Here is a 17,033-nt window from a genome sequence, read left to right on the forward strand (position 1 = left end):
TTCAACCTTGTACAGTTGTCATGAACAGGAAATCACTGATAGAGACCAAAATCGTTTTTTGCACCAAGCTGTAATCATTTTCTTCATTTTTATTTAAGTATTTATTATTACCAAGGTATAAGACAAAGCAAATAAATACCAACTTAGTTTTCTAACCCCTCCATTAAGCAAATGCTTAGTATACTGCATAATAAAATACAACTGAACAAGACTTCACTAGAGTTGTTTTATTCGCAGAAAAGGAGGACAAAAAAAAAATCAGTTTATCAGTTTAATCAGTCAGCCTATACATCGCAGTATGTATAATTTCAGTATTAATTCATTCATTTAATCTATCATGGTACCCAAGTCCACAGAATAGTGGTTCAAAGGCATGTAGGCCTAAAGGCATGATAATTAAAACCTTGGAAAGCTGAGAAAAAATTAACTAGTCAGGTATGCTTAGGATAATATCAGTCTTACAGTGATTGAAAAAATGTAAAGTTAGTCTCACTTCAAACTTTGATGTATCTTAGGGCAGTGGTTCTCAAACTTATTTATGTCAAGGACCCCTAGATTTTTGCCATTAGATGTTTTATTACAGAAAGTGTATCAAACCTGTGACCAAAACAGTCATACATTCTGTCATTGTGTTACTTTTCTTTTGGGTTACAAATTATAGTGAAAATGAATTATTCCCCTTTCTGCTGGAGCCCCCTCAAGGACCACTGGGTACTGATGCTGACACACATGATGTTGGAGTTTATTCCCCAGTCATGTTTTATTTGCAGAAACAAAAAGAATCAGTTTTCCAATAAATGCTAGCCTGTACGCTGCAGTCTGTACAATATCCGTACATTTAATCTATTTTAGAATCCAAGCCCACAGTGTAGTAGTTCAAAAGCATGTAGGCCTGTAAGAAAAATTATTAAAACTTTAGTTTTAATAACTGTAGCATACTGATAGGGCTATTTCTACCATAATTTAACCATCTAAAAGTGAAAAATAGAACCATAGGTTATGTTTTAATTCGACTCTGTCTGATTAATCACCATTATCTTAAAATTGGAATTAGTCTCCTCCTCAGTTCTTGGTTTGCTTGGCCTACTTTCAATGCTCTGAGAATGATGGTGCATCATCTGGAATTAACATTACTGTCTTTTGAAGGCCGTTGCAGGCTCATGTCACATGTCGTGCTAGCTTACTAGGAAAGGGGCTTAATATCGTTCCAAAGCTGAACTGTCTTCTCAATGTCAAATGATTGCTTGTAATAACTTTTAGTAGCCACTTGATGAGCTCACCTTGTCTCACGTCCTCGGTAACAGATGAGGGACCTGCTGCTGCTGCTCCACTCTCGGTGGCTGTTTCTGAAACTGTTTTATGATGTTAAGCTCTGCTAGGTTATGTTGATAAATGCTAATGTCATATGAAATTGAAGCTATGATGCTGCTGATTAATTTATGATACAGATTAATTTATGTTATACAATGCAAATATGCTCCAAGCTAGAATCATGGCTGACTGCCTTCAATCTAAACAGCTGCTGATATTAGCTTAAATCATTCTTAAACTGTGTTAGTCAGCAGTTGTTTTCCCTCAGTTTACCTTCTTTCTCTTTCCTTTCTTACTTTTCTTTTTTGGTACACTTGTCATGTCTTGGGGAAAGACATGACAATCACAATGCAGTTCGGTGCTCCAGTATCAGCAGGATTAGCTGCTTTTATAGCATGCATGTATTATAAGAGCTCTTATAATACATCCATGATTTATAGAGGAGCAGGAGTGGACTAAACCACTTTGTGCCTTTTGTAAAGAGTGAGAGGGCCCTCAGAGAGCCTCCACTATATATATATAATTTTTTTTGATACAAAGTTCAATCTCTAGACTGATTTGTTCAGCCAGTTTCAAGTTAGTTATGACACTAATTGCAAACTTTTCATTCCAGGCTTTTCAAGGGCCCTCCCTTCATGGGGGACCCTGGGTAGACAGTCCCACTCCCCCCCTATTATGACACCCTTGGTTTTCTGAGCATGACAGTGATCAGTTAAATCTATACTCTCCAGCAGTGTAGAAAGCAGTTTGGAGGAAAAGCAGCACTTGAAATCCTTTGAGACTCCATGCAGTGCCTGTGGCCTTTTAACCCTCACCAGTGAAGCGATCATTAGGAGGGTTGATGTCCTCGCTGTGTGGGTTTACTATGTTGTTTCATCAACTCAGTGGAGTATCTGGTGAAGAAAAACACCAGAGGGCGCTGTTTCCTTTTAATGTGGAAAATAGGTTTACACTTCATCCCTAGAGCCCCATATTCCAGTTGTGCAATAATAAACACACCATGGTAAGTTTGGAAGTATCCCCCCACTCCAATTAAATCATTTTGCAGCCAAGACCCATCAAACCCCACACAGTTACATTTACACCTTAACTTGGTTACTGGAGGAGTTTAGGGCACCTCAGAGATGTTAATAATGGAGGGGAAAGTACAATTTATTTAATTACTGTATATAACTGACAGAACTCAAAATATCAAAATAACAAATACCATGAAAAATATCCAAAAATACTAATTAACTGAATATACATAACATATGGGGACAAAAATGTCTATAATGATAAGGAAGTAGTCTAATTATCATATGTATCAGTGCATATAGTGTATTTTATTTCTATATTGTGTAAAAATGCAATCAAGGAATAAACATCTAGGGCCTTTCCATCAAGAAAATGAATATACTGTATAATTTATTGCTTAAAGTCATAGCTTGAATTAAACCTGAATTAACTGATATTTTACCTGAAAACTGGAATTGAGGTTGATAAGAACAGTAGGAGTAAACCAAATGGTAAAGTTTCAAGCCATAAAACCAAAACAATTACTTGAAAGAAGCTGGTGGGTGGTAGGGTAGGGTGATAAAATGGAAACCAAGTACATTTACTATAGTATTGTACTCAGGTACAATGTTGAAGTTCTTGATTTATAACATACTTAATGTTAGCATTACCATTTAATGCTGCTTTATACTTCAACTCCACAACATTTCATATTGTATTTTTACTCTGATATATTTATTTGACAGTGGTATATTTTACATGAAAAAATTATATGATAAGCTTATAAAATACACTACTTAAAGAACAGTGTCTGGTTGGGGCCCTTTGTCATGTTTTAGATGTCTATGACTAGGGCTGCAAATAACAATAATTTTCATGTTTGATTAGTCTGCTTATTATTTTCTCAATAAATCAATCTGTCTTTGAAATGTCAGAAAATAAAGAAAAATGCTTGTTATAATTTCTCAGATGTCTTGTTTTGTCTCATCTACTGTCCAAAATACAAACATATTCACTTTACTACCATATATGACACACAGAAGCTTTAAATCCTCACATCTGAGAAGCTGCAACAAGTAAATAAAATATAAATATAGTTTCTGGTTAATTGTCTGTTGAAAAACTAATTATTGCAGCTCCATCTATGAGTTGTTATTTCCATCAAAGAGACATTTCCCTTTCTAAATGTCTTCGATGGTTTCATTTAAATAACTGTTTAAATAAGCCTCAAAAGGTAAAATTTTCAAATACTTCACAGTTTTTACTTCTTTCTGCCCAATTAATCATCTCACCACACCCCAGACTAAAGTACTGAACTGTATAAAATAGTTAAAACTGGACACACCTCAGCCAGCTACAACAGCAAAATGCTGCTTATTCATTCATGCATCTGTATTAACAATCTAATAATGTCATAATTAATACATCATTCATACGGGTTATTTTTCTGCAGAACCAGTACTCTACTACTACTACTTTGTTATATTGATACCTTTACTTAAGTAAAGAATCTGAGAATTTCATCCATCACTGATTATGAGCAGCCTCTTTCACATTTGTTTCCCTTCTCTAAAAAATCTAATCAAATTCATTGGGTTGGGTTAGGGCATACAGGAAGTAAAAGTAAAAAAACATATTCCCTTTGTGGACATATCTAGAGTTGGTCAAATGGGTGTTACCTGCAGAGGTGTCTATGCAGGAATTAGGGCTTTCGGCCAGAATGAAAAGTAGCTTTGCTCTTGAACGAGTGTAATTGAGTACCACTTCTCTTGTTTCGAGCCTCAGCACCTCAGATTATGGAAACCCTTCAGTTTCCACTGTTGTTTTTCTTATTTTTAGTTTGCAGCCAATGAGCAAAATTGCCTCTGAATGGGGCCAAACCAGTAAAATGTAATCTAGCTTAAAGATAGCTCGCTTAAAGACCCTATAGGGGCAAAACTTTGTGGTGTGTTTAGACACACAAACAGTGAAAGTGCTGGTATTCCTACAGGAAAAGAACCAAGTCCAATAATGTTTTATGAGGCGTAGTCAGCCACCTTTATCACTATGAATATTAGAAATACAAGTAACTTCATAAAAGTAGTACCATAAAGTACACTACTGAGTATTGTAGACACTGTAAGACATTGCAGATTGGGAACCCATACCGTCTGTGACAGCAAAGGTATTTTTTTAATAGAAATAATAAATCTATATTTCATCAAAGTTCACTATTGTCTTTTAGTGGACAAGTGTGACAGAAAATAACAAGGGAAACACTATTATCACATGATACAATAAAGCCAGTGGAAGAAACGACACAAAGTGAACACTGAGGAAGATAAAAAGACAAGAGGATGTTGTAGAAAAACGGTTATGAGCAACAATATAAAACCTAAAATACTTTGAGTCATTGTGCTTGTCAAATCTTATAATATCCAACTACATTCTAGTCACTGAAGCACAGAATGAAACCAAAGAGACTGTGAGCCAACCGGCTGAATGGTTTAGACCACAGTGTACAATTTGCCTGTTTGCAGTGAAATGTGATAGATCCATATATTTGATTAATGAGGCATTCAATATCCCTGCAGTGCTCTGACTGAGACCAGAATCCTGTGTGACATGTTGGACATCCAGCTGCTTTTTACTGCTTTGCAAACACAGAGCTGCTGTTTAAACCCAGAACAGGGCAAACACTCATATTCAGTGCAGAGGTATGATAAACAGTCTGTTGTCTAAAATGCAGCAGTCCACATTTATTTTAGTCTTTTTTGGGAAACAACCACCTACCTCCTAAAAAAGATGTACAGTACAGCCAGTTGGAACGAATGCTGTGTGTGTTTCTTGAGCGCATACTCCAAGTAAAGTGTCCAATTAGAATGAAATAAGAGTTGTATTCGGCTTGTTGATATTTGGCCTCCGCTGCGCCTGTGTATGTGGGTGTCGCAGTGTCTAAGAGATGCGCATGTATCTGCCACAGCTGGATGCCTCCACTTCTGCCTGATGACTGTTTTGACGGTTCAGTAATAGCCCCCGTAGACAGTCAATACAGCGCTCCACGAGTGAAGGCAATTCAACTTGTACTATTCAGAAAAAAACTCCCCTTCCAAAGTAATTAGATTCTTGAATAAGATGATTTCAAATCCCTTGGAGCCTAGGCGAACTAGAGAAAACAATTAATCTGGAAAGGGAAGTGCATGCTTTAATTGAAGCCTGATGGAGTGTTTTGCTTTGGAGGAGGGCATCTTTTCAAGCATCTTTCCTTTACATCTGGGTCATTTGTTAGAGCTGTTCAGGATAATTTATAGAGAGCAGACAGACTGAGCCATACAGACTTATACCTTTCAGTGTTGATTAGAAATTCTACTGTAATCTTAAAGCCCTTGAAAACTTGGTTTCAGATTATAGGTATTTCTCTATAACCTTGAACATTCATGATTAATAATAAAAAATCTAATGATAGTAAATACTAACTAGTTTGATAATCTATTAATCATTTGTCATTTTTCAAGCAAAAAAGGTCAAATATTTGGTTCCAATTTATTAAATGTGAAGATTTGCTGTTTTTTTCCCCCCACACAGTAAATTGAAAACATTTTGGACTGTTAGTCAGACGAAACAAGCAATTTGAAGACATCATAGTGGCCTCCGAGAAATTATGAATGCCATTTTTTCACTATTATTTTTAGAAATTCCATAGTCTAAACTAATTGAGTACTGCTTATTTGCTTCATGGGGACATAAGGTAACAATCAATACTGATAGTGGATTTTTAAAGGCTGATACTGATAGAGATATATGGGAGTTAAGAAAATCAGATAATTGTATACTGGGTAATAATTAGGTAATTTTTGTTTATATAAACACATAACACTAACAAAAAATCTTGATCACCTAGATTTTTTTTAAGAACTGTGACCAAGATTACATATTTAGCAAGACATTTTACAGCTGAAATATTTTACATTATTATGTTACTTATTAGCCGTCATATACATAGATACCAGTATATCTGCAATAAGCTAATAAAACCTAAAACCAGTGAGAAGAGCACAGACAAAAACACAAATGCAAAAAAAATTCTCATGCAAAATAATCAAAACTGTTCTAACTTTGGCAGAAAATTTCATGTTCATGTAGGATCTCATTGCTGATAGAAAAACGCTTATTGATAAAATCAGTTTTTATCATCAGGACTATGTATTAATTTGTAAATGTTAAATGAAACGGTATATTAAAAATGAAAGGGTATATTATCCTGATTTCAGAAAACTAAATCTGTCTGTAGCTCTTAGTGTATCAACTGAGCACAATAACAATTTAAATTATTGTTTATGGTGATGTGCTTTTCATATCTCTATTTTTTTTTTTAAATGAGGCCTTTCATTGTCAGTTAAGTACTTGCTGTCACGAGGTTAAAATAAATAGCGGGATAGACTCATCCTTACACTGACACGTTGCCTACACTGAGGTTGATTCCTAAATCAGCAGCTCGCTTACATAACCAGTCAGCTACGGACTCTCTGTGATAAAGCCATGAAATGCTCACATCATGTCCTCTAGGCCTATGTTTAACCCGTCTGCTAATAATATCAGAAACAATAAATCCCAACTCAGCTGTGTGTATGCTGTGTCAGAGAGCAGGACCAGATTAGAGGGATTTAAAACTACTGAAATTGACAAAGCACCTGGTTTTTATCCTTGTGGTAATCTCCTAAAACCTAACCCTAACTCATCACACCATGTAATGTCTCTCGTACTTCTCTGAAAAACAACGGGTCATGACAGACTCGGATACGAGCTGTTACATCACACGGGCACATAGCCGCTTGTTACATAATGCTCAGGAATTTAAATGTTTCTTACCATCATGAAAACATTTTAAATTTAAGCCTACCTAAATATAACTAGTCCATTGTAGTGTGATTAAATGGAGTAATGCATTACAATACAGTGCTCTTTTAGTCTTACGGATTTTTGCTTAATCCCTGAGTGTATTAACAGTGATGAAACTCAGCGTTCTGTCCCAGTTTCCTGCACGGTTGCCCATTTGATTTCAGATTTCCACCTTTTCTATCTGTGGATCCACATTCACAACAATATTAGTCTCCTCAGACTTGCGAGGAGTCAAGTTTTAATTAAGGATTTGGAAATAATCAAACTCCCCTCCCCTAAAGACATGCTCTCCTTTGTGAGATATGCGGTTACTGACAACTTCTCTTTCACATTATATGAAGGATTACATCTAATCCTATTCAATCTCGATGCAATCCTTCGTTCCACCCAGTATTTGCTTTAAGATTAAACTACAATCTAAAAATATTGTGGATGCTCGGACTTAAAGAAACTGATTTGTTTCTTTTGACACTGCTGTTTGTTCCTTTCCTCCCAAACCACCCATGTGCTCTCTTTGGTCTTTCATGTCATCGACTTAATGTTCTCATCACACACTTATTTTCTTTCACAGCAGTGCATTCACGTCCTTCTACAACATCATTCATCTCTGTTGTTGCAGTGTGTAATTCTGTCATTTGAAGCGTGTTCCACTGAATTAAAAAAAAACACAAAGCTACACAAAGTAATGCCCCCCTCGGGGTTTTGCATCTGAGCTGCTTGAAGTATTTGTCACTTCAGTTCAAATTTTGGGGTTGTGTTTCTTCAGCAGCGTTCAAAGTGCTCTGCTGTGTTTGATCAAAGAGGTGCTTTCTTTGAAGAACAGTCCAATTGCTGTTTGTTTTTGGTTTGCTGACACTCCTGATTTCTGTACTTCACTATTTGCCTGATAACCAGAGCGCAGATGGAGAGTCATTGTTTTCTGCAGCCAGATTAATGCAACAGGTTTATATGAGATATGTATATGTATGATAGATCACTGCAGCATGCACCACTGTTCTCTGTGAGATAAGATTTTTAAATGCTTGCTGAAAGCGATGGCTTCTCCACATAAACATTCATTGCTTTTCTCACTGTACCTTAATTCATCTTTTTTTAATATAGCAATGGATTTGTTTACAGTTCTATCAGCAGGGAAGGCAACTGATCTAGAGGGGCTGCATCATTTATTAGGAACATGGGGAACAGAAGTTTTCAGGAGCTGGATAGAGTTTTAGGTTCCTCATGAACAAGTTACATATTAAGAGATATAGTCTATATACTTGAAATTACCTTCAGCTAGTACCTATTTTTACCACACTAATTATGGAGCACCTCAACTCAACCAAGATACCAAGGCTGACTTACTTCCTGCACTCCATTACAGTCATAAACTCAGGGTTTTTCCAGGGTTTTTAATCCTTGTTAAACACTTTCTGTGAAAAGTGAGCCAGATTCATTCTTTGATCCTGCAAGACATTTTCACCCCTAGTGCTCTACCTGAGTACACACAGACGTTATTAGCTGATTTTTAGGGCTGATAATGGCCCTACTGTGATTTAGCAATGTCAGTACACCAAGGGTAATAAACCAAAGTTGAAACTTTCATTTGGACTATTGGGTCAGATGACAGAGAAGAGCAGAACTGGAGCAGAAGATATTGCTTTTTTAGTTCACAAGGCCTTTTAACTACAGCCGGCAGTCAGGAAAGAGAAATGATGTTCTTTTTTTCCTTCACGGCATCTCACTGCTAATTCCTGAGAAAGCAGTTTTTGGTTAGTCCAGCGGTCTCCTGTTTGCGCACCCCCCAAAAAAAGAAAAAAGAAAAATCTCTGTTTAGCATCAACTCTCAGGTGTCCATTCTGTTCCTACTTCACCTACCATCGGCTCCATGAATGCTACATGCCTATTAGTTTGGATTTTGGGATGGTCTCTTAAGGAGGGGGAAAAAACAGAGGATAGGGTGTTGGGGTCATAAGTTGCAATGGGGATGACTGGAGGTTTGGGCTGTTTACAGCAGCTGCAGCGACATGGAGTCAGGTAGAGGTACATGAGGATGAGGACCATGGTCACCACACATCCGAGCAATGTTGTGTAGCCCGTGTTGAAAGACTCTGCTACAGGCTGCAGGACTGTCACGTTCACTTCTCTGGTTGCATTCAACCCCTGTTTAAAATCCACAGCTGTGCACACGTACAGACCTGAGTCATTGACCTTAACTTCTTGGATCTCCAAGGTACCATTAGGAAACAGACTAATTAGAGTGTCATTTATGCTGGCCTGTGTGATGTATCCCTTGCTAGGGGAGAGCCATGTAAATGAGAGGTCTGTGCTGCTCAGGGATGTTTGGCAGTCTAGACGCACTGTCTCTCCCTCTGAAACTAACACCCTGGAGAGGAGCACGGTCACGGGCAGCGAGACGGCTTTCTCCACAGTGCAGTTTTGGAAAAAGCGGGTGTGTCGCAGGAACCGGATTGAGGCTCGTGGGTCCCCATAGAGGCTGCAAGTGTGCTCATCCGTGAAATCCTTCAGTGAGTCATAACCCCTTAGATCCCAGTGCCAGAATACACTGTACATGGAGCAGTCGCAGATCAGAGAGTTGTTATGGAGATAAAGCCCCCGCTGCACCAACCCAGGCAAGGCTTTCACATCCTCCCAGGGCAAACGACTCATACGATTGGATGAGAGGTCCAGCATGGTCAGAAAAGGATGACTGTGGTCTTGGATGGAGAAGAACGGGAAGTGTGTGATCTGGTTGAGGCTGAAATATGCCTTTTTTAAGCTGCTCAGACCGCCCAGCGTTCCGGCCTCCACCTGTGTGATCTTATTGTTGAAAAGGAGGAGTTCCTCCAGCCTCCACAGCCCGTGGAAATAGTGCTGCTCCACCACTTGCAGCTTGTTGGAAGACAGGTCAAGGTACCTGAGCCCAGAGGCATTGTGAAACACCCCCTGGCCCAAGGCGTTGAGCTGATTGTGGGACATCTGGAGGTTTTCCAGTCTGGGCATCGTGTTGAAGCTGCCGGGACCCAGCCAGGACAGATGGTTGTGACTGAGGTCGAGGGTGGCAGAGAAGGAGGGCAGTGATAGAGGTATCTTGGACAGACCACTGGAGCTACAGCTCACTGTGTCAGATGTACAGAGGCACATGGACGGGCAGGACTCCTCAGAGCTGTGGAGGAGACAGAGCAGTGCCAGGAGAGGGCCTGGATACAATCCACTAGTCATGTTTCTGGAAGTCGGATCCTTCAAGGTTTCTAATCCCTCCGGCACTCCCTGGATAGAGAAAGTCAAATGAGAAACAGCACGATACATTAAAAAAAGCTATTCTTTTCTGACCCATCTGCTGCTTTGCTGTTCAAAAGTATAATTTGACTACTACAAGGTTAATATTATACAGTAGCCCTTAGTATCAATGGCAGAAGATAAAAAATGGTTCAAATGGAGTAGCTACAAATTTATTTTGCCCTAGAAAAACCTTATAATTCAGCTTCTGTATTACAAAGACTCCTCAGACTATCTTGGAACATTTCTAAGAAGTAATCATTGTCCACTCAGTAGAGAATTTTTAAACACATTGTGATAATCTAGGGTGATGCAACAATCTAAAAGTCATATGCACAGAGAGCAATACTTTACCTTAAAAAGAAGTTTCTTCTCAGTTGGTATCAGATGACTTAAAGTCGAACATTATCGAAGATCAGTTCAAACAGTTTTCCTGCTGCTGTATGAATTTAAAGGCAACAAAGGGGAAAAGTTCATACCACTTCCAGACAAGTGAGCAATTTTTGCTCACTCAGTTAATCCCATTCCCCCCCTCCGAAAAAATTAAAAACCACTCTCGAACCACAAATCCAAAGTAAACTGCTTAGCGACATGAGACTCCAACTTTACTTTGCTTTTTCTCTCTTTCGAAGTTGTATCCAATCAATGAATACCCAAAACATTGCTCTCTAATCCCTATCTGCCTCTCAGATCCTCGTCCCAATGCGCTTGAGGAACAATGCACTGTTCTCGCCTTTCTCCTCAGCCAAGTTAAAGGTCCCCCCACTGGCTCTCTCTTCGTCCCAAATGAGACTGCCTCTCTACAAACATCCTGCAGTGCTTTGCAGTGTATAACAAACAGCACAGAGCTCTCTTAATCTCCAACAATCCCCTCCTCCTCCTCCTCTGTGTCATTTAGAGACCAGCCTTGTGTCTCCCTCTCTCATCATTAAGTATTGATGCTGGTGGCTGCCCTTCCCTCTCACTATCTCTCTTTCTTCCTCTCTCTATCTCAACAATATCAGTTTTCTCACAATATTCTATTAATATTCCATTTCATTAAACTTTCAGCATTTTGCGTACTAACAGATTAGCAGACCCTTGGAGATTTCCTCATGAATATTACATGTGTTATCCGGTAACCTTTTGCGAATAATCCCAGAGGACTGAAATTTAGCTATGCCTGGTGGACTTTTTTTTCTTTTTTTGTGACTCTGTCTGGATGTTGGTTTACTTATCGTTGTAAATACACCTGTTTCTGTGAGTTCTCGAATTTTGCAAATCCTGTCCATCCCTCTTGATCTCTCTGTGTATTTTGTCAGCTGCTGTGTTGAAAGTCTTTCTGACTCTGAAGGTCTCTTCTTACCTACGTACCTTGTCGTTTCTATTTTAGTGGTTTTGAGTGGCTAGATTTTACCTGCCACCTGCCCTGCACACACACGCACACGCACATGCACACGCACACATACACACTCACACACACACAGACATGTTTCCATTACTTCAGAGGACATTACATTGACTTACATTCATTTCCTGGAGACTTATCCTAACCTTAACCACAACTACTACTTGCCTAACCCTAACCCTTACCCTAACCTCAACATAATTCTAAAATGAACAATTTCACCCTAAAATTAATGATTTACACTAAGGGGACTTGCTTTTTGTCCCTTTAAAGGAGGCGAGTCCCCATAACATGACTGTGTAAACAGATTTGCGTCCCCACAACATGAGGAATACCTGGACTACACACACACACACACACACACAAACACACACACACACACTTGCTCTTTCCCTTTCTCTCTAAGTGTCTTATGCAGTACATCCCTTCCTTTCTTTCTGAGCCCCCGACATCCCTCCTTCCCCTCAGCTGTGGGTTTGACTGGATATATGCTGTCCATGATGCTTGGTCATGGTGGTCCTGACAGCTCTGATTTCTGTCACAGTGAATTAGCTTTGCCTCCCAGCAGCCACCTCCTCATTGCTACCCCCATCCCTCCACCCCCTCCCTATAAGTGCTTGGGGCTTTGACTGACTCCCACTCACTCACTCTGCAGAGGCACATAGCCAGTTCCCCGTGGATTCAGGCTCACAGAATGGGGTACACTTCTTAAAAGGTGGGCTGATGGAGAGCAGATGCGGAGTCCACAGGAAGGTGGATTCAAGGAACTTAAGGGGAATGTGAAGTGATGGTGTTATAAGTCTGAGATCAGTTTAGAATATCCTTTCTTCAGTGTTCATTTGGATGTATTTATTGTTGAAATGAACAAGCTATCATCTTTGGCATTGTGGCATTTCACACAATCTTGTCCCAAGGCTAGTCATCGGCTTGGCTAGAGCATGTAAGAAATATATACGCCCACACGTGTACATTTGAGATATGTTCAAAAGGGATTCTAAACAGGCCCTCCTTGTAGGTGTTATGTTTGTGTGGGTTTTTATATCATGACTGAAATGGCCTCGAAGTAATTTGTCTGTTTCCCTGTAAATTGAACTTTGTCCTACTGTACAGAGAACCTTTATCCATACAGCTTTTTAAATATTCATGTTTCATTGATTGTTTTAAGGTATTATGTAACATTCCCATTTGTTAAATGGACTGCTGCAACCATGTAATGTGGTGTATTTCTAAGTCCATAATTGTAAATAGATCACATAAGACCTATAAACCAGTATGTTCATCTGCATAAACTGGGGAAGATTCAAAGTTTGATGCCCCCAGAAGAATATGAGCATGTGAGGCTTTTAAATAAGGTGTATCATCATGTCAGTATAATGTCAGCGGCTGCATTTGTTTTTAGCTACAATCTTAATTGAGTTGGGAACATGTTCCCTTTCTCAGGCACATATTGTTTTGCTGCTGTTGACACAACTTGAACATTTCAGTGCCTCATTATTTTCAGTATTGACTCCGTCATTTTCGAGTGCAATCATTTGTCATTGTCCTTGGAGATCAATTCAATCAAAGCATGAACAGGTAAACAACACAAAGCAATAGTCGAGTTTCTGCACAAACCTATTCACTTAAATTGTAAGATGATTATTTTTGCTTTATTCTGCTGATTGCCTCTAATTATTCAGTAATAGTCTGTAGTCTGGAATATCAATATTAACACCCTCTCAATCTCAGCCTCCCTTGCTCCCCTCAATGTGGTCTGCTAATCTTTTTGTGAGTCTTTCGTTGTTTTTCCAGGTTCCTGTATGACTGTTGTCTGACTGGACCATGTTGCTTCAACCTGCTGTTCTGCAAAATCCCTAAACTAATCAGTATCTTTGTATCAAGCTGCTTTGCAAATCCTGCCCTCTTCTTCTGCATATATTTGATTAGACTCAGTGTATGCAAAACAGTCCTGTCAAATCAGTCAGGTTCAGAGTGGACCTCAAAGCTTAAACCCTGACCCTGATGCATCCTGCCCCCAGCAGAAAGTGATTTTCTCTTTACCATCTGCTGCAGACGCGGAGAAAAAAAAAAGGAAAAAAGAAACACACAGCAGCACAGGGAAATGTCTGCTCTTATCTTGCCCTTGAGAAGCAGTGAAGCTCACTAAGAGTCGATAATATAAAGCTTTATTATTCTCAGATGCAAAAAGAATATTTTAGTTGAACATTAAAGCACTGGACAGTAGGAATGCATAAATGTATTAAAGACTTCATCTATTATTATTCCTCCTCTATACCTAAAAAATCATTTTAGACTCATGAAGAAGTGTTGAAATTGTGTTGACAATATCCATAATAGCTTGGTAATTTGATTTGGAAGATAAATTGAAATTGAAGACAGAGAGAAAAAAAATGCCAATCTCTATCTTAATTATTGAATAGATATTTGACAAAGTGACAGGGCAAGATGAGGCATACGAGTTGCCCTGACTGCCACGCTAAACATCCAACATTACTCAGAGCAACAAAGTAAACCCTGCAGCTGAAGGGTTTCTATAGCCTCTGTCTGCCATTTATGAACCTTTGAATCTGAACATACGCACCCTTGTTCAGTATTTATTCTGCATTTCAACAGCTTTTTGTTAGCATGGCTGGCAGCCAGACTTTCAGATATGAATGACTCAGTGCCTAGATAAAGATTCAGAGGATTGAGTTTTATTTCTTTTCTCTCCCTGGGTGAATCTGCAGTCTGGATGAGCTCTCTGTTGAAAAGAAGTTTCAGACATTGAAAGATTGTTTGCTTGTCACAAGGAGCAGCTCAGCTGCTCCATACGCTCTTTATTCATAGTGATCACTGTGCATTATTTGAGAATGTCTTACCCAAAACCCCAAAACCTGGTGAGATAGTGGTTTTATATGTTGCATTATGCGAGTGACACACACAATATGCTCAAAGACAATATGACTCTATCCTCTTCAGCTAGAGCTTTTCTCTACTCAACCCATCTGGTGGATGTAAAGAGTGAAGAGACAAGCACACCATCTAGTGGTTTAATACTCAACTAAAATGGTGAAGCATCCAATGCACTACACTTCCCCATTATCACTATCACTGTGCCACACAAAGGAATAAAAATAATTAGCATGCAAATAAACAAAAGACAAACACAGTACTACAACAAGTAGATAAATTGAATAAAAAAAAAAACAGTAGAGACACAGTACTTTAATCATTACATAGACAGAAGTGAACCCTCTTCTCACTACACACTCTTGATGGAATAGTTTGACATTTTGGAAAATAGGCTTATTTACTTTCTTGCCAAGAGTTGGATGAGGAGGTTGATGCCACTCTCATGTCTGTACGTAAATATGAAGTTACAGCCAGGAGCCGATTAGCTTGTCTAAGGATAAAGGAAAAAACAGTTAGCCTGACTCTTGCTTAAGGTAAGTACCACTAAAGCTTACAAATTTAAATTTGTGTCTCATTTGTTTGATCTGTACAAAAACCAAAATGTAAAAATGACAAGTTGTGTTATTGCCGGGGAGCTGTGTGTTGAATTATTTCTTGGCCAGAAGCAGTGATCTCACCACAAGTGATAATTTTGCACTTGATCTTTTTTAACCAAACAAACAAAGGTGACATAATGTATTAATTAGTGAGCTTTAGAGCTAGTAAGCAGATTTTTTTAACCTTTACACAGAGCCAGGCTAGCTGTTTCCCCATTTCCAGTCTTTAAGCTAAGCTAAGCTAAACTGCTGCTGGCTGTACGTTCTTATTTAAGGGACAGATATAAGAGTGGTATCAATTTTCTCATCTAATCTCGGCGAATAAGAATATTTCCTAAAATGTTCCACTATTACTTTAAGATAAGTTCTTTGATTGCGTTTGTGATAACATTGACGGTTCTGGACAATTTTTCCATTTCAAATCCGCCTAATTTACAATCTTGAAGGTGAGCAGAAACCAGAACTGATTTTATTTGAAAGAAAACCTCTGACTGAGGTAAAATCTCACCCATATGCTCACATGTGCAGATGTTTGGCTGCTTTTCTTACCCTACCCATGAGCACAGAAATCAAGCATAACTCTTGATTATAATGCAAGCCCACGTCTTCATGCATGTCAATACACGGAGAGCAGCGTGCAGGAAAGAAGGCTCAGGGTATGAACAGCCCCACGTTTCCTCAGCCTCTATCATCTGCGCTGATTGTTAACGGATTTCAATTAGGACTCACAGGAGTTAATATGATTGCTTGCTGTTGTTTACCCTTTCTTGCTTCCTTCCATGGAAGCCAATTATGCATGAGTAGCAGTAGATGAGCACTGGACGCTGCTAATGGCTCTGCTTCTCCCTTTGTGTTCACATTACTGAAGGATATGGGTTGTGAAATGAGATCACTACTGACTACTGTGCTATCAGTGATTGTGCTATAAAACATTATGGGCCAGAACATAGTAAATTGTGTGATGTGACTGTGGGGTGGCAGGCTGTCTGCTCTTCCTCTACTCTTTTATCTGTTATCCTCTCATCTCCTTCCTCTTCCTTTTCCCATTTTTGTCATCTCTTGTTTCTCTCCTCTTCTCTCATATCTTCTCTCTTCTCCCCTTGGCTCATCCACTAAACCTTCCTCTTGCTCCTTTCCTCTTCTTCTTGGTCCTCTCATCCTCTATTCCTCTCCTTTCGTTTATCCTCTCAACTCTTATCTCCCTGCATCCTTTCTTTACACCACTCCTCTCCGTCTTTCATCTCCCACCCTGTGGTTATCAACAGAGACAGACAGGACATGATCCAACAATCTAGCCTCTTCCCCTGCCATATCACTTATGGTAGATTGACATATCTTAGAAAATCCATTATGTCCTAATCAATAAGGATTAACGTACATAATAAAGGTATTTTATATGAATCACATCCTTACGATTAATCATTATCTTATTACTCAGGGAATATATTGCCCATATATCACCTACAATGTCTTATTGCATGTGTGTAAGTGTCCTTGAGCATGGGCATGAATGCAGATAATTGGCTTTTATCTCTGTGGTGCTGTTCTGAAGAGTGAAGTTGAGAAAAACAGTGAATAGTTTATGATCTATACGTGTAAAAAAAAAAGGGGAAAAAAAGCAAGAATCTTGTGTTTCACATAAGTGAAAGATAGAAACAGCCATGCCAAATACTGAGCAGGTTTATCTGACCGCACTCCACAGTTGAGATAGTGTG

The 17,033-nt window shown here is 38.9% G+C and overlaps 1 protein-coding gene across 1 annotated transcript; it reads right to left on the bottom strand.

The window, feature by feature from the left end:
- Positions 1-8,616: 8,616 nt before the first annotated feature.
- Positions 8,617-10,859, bottom strand: LOC121896297 (amphoterin-induced protein 3). The gene is made up of 2 exons (XM_042410094.1): positions 10,798-10,859; positions 8,617-10,434 (listed from the first exon to the last, which is right to left on the bottom strand). The coding sequence occupies exon 2, from the start codon at positions 10,384-10,386 to the stop codon at positions 9,004-9,006; it is 1,383 nt and encodes a 460-aa protein (XP_042266028.1). The 5' UTR covers positions 10,387-10,434; positions 10,798-10,859; the 3' UTR covers positions 8,617-9,003.
- Positions 10,860-17,033: the final 6,174 nt, after the last annotated feature.

Source organism: Thunnus maccoyii, chromosome 4, assembly GCF_910596095.1.
Source record: "Thunnus maccoyii chromosome 4, fThuMac1.1, whole genome shotgun sequence".
Taxonomy (NCBI): domain Eukaryota; kingdom Metazoa; phylum Chordata; class Actinopteri; order Scombriformes; family Scombridae; genus Thunnus; species Thunnus maccoyii.

Coding starts and splice junctions, on each gene's coding strand:
- LOC121896297 (XM_042410094.1), bottom strand. CDS start 10,386: ATGACTAGTGGATTGTATCCAGGCCCTCTCCTGGCACTGCTCTGTCTC.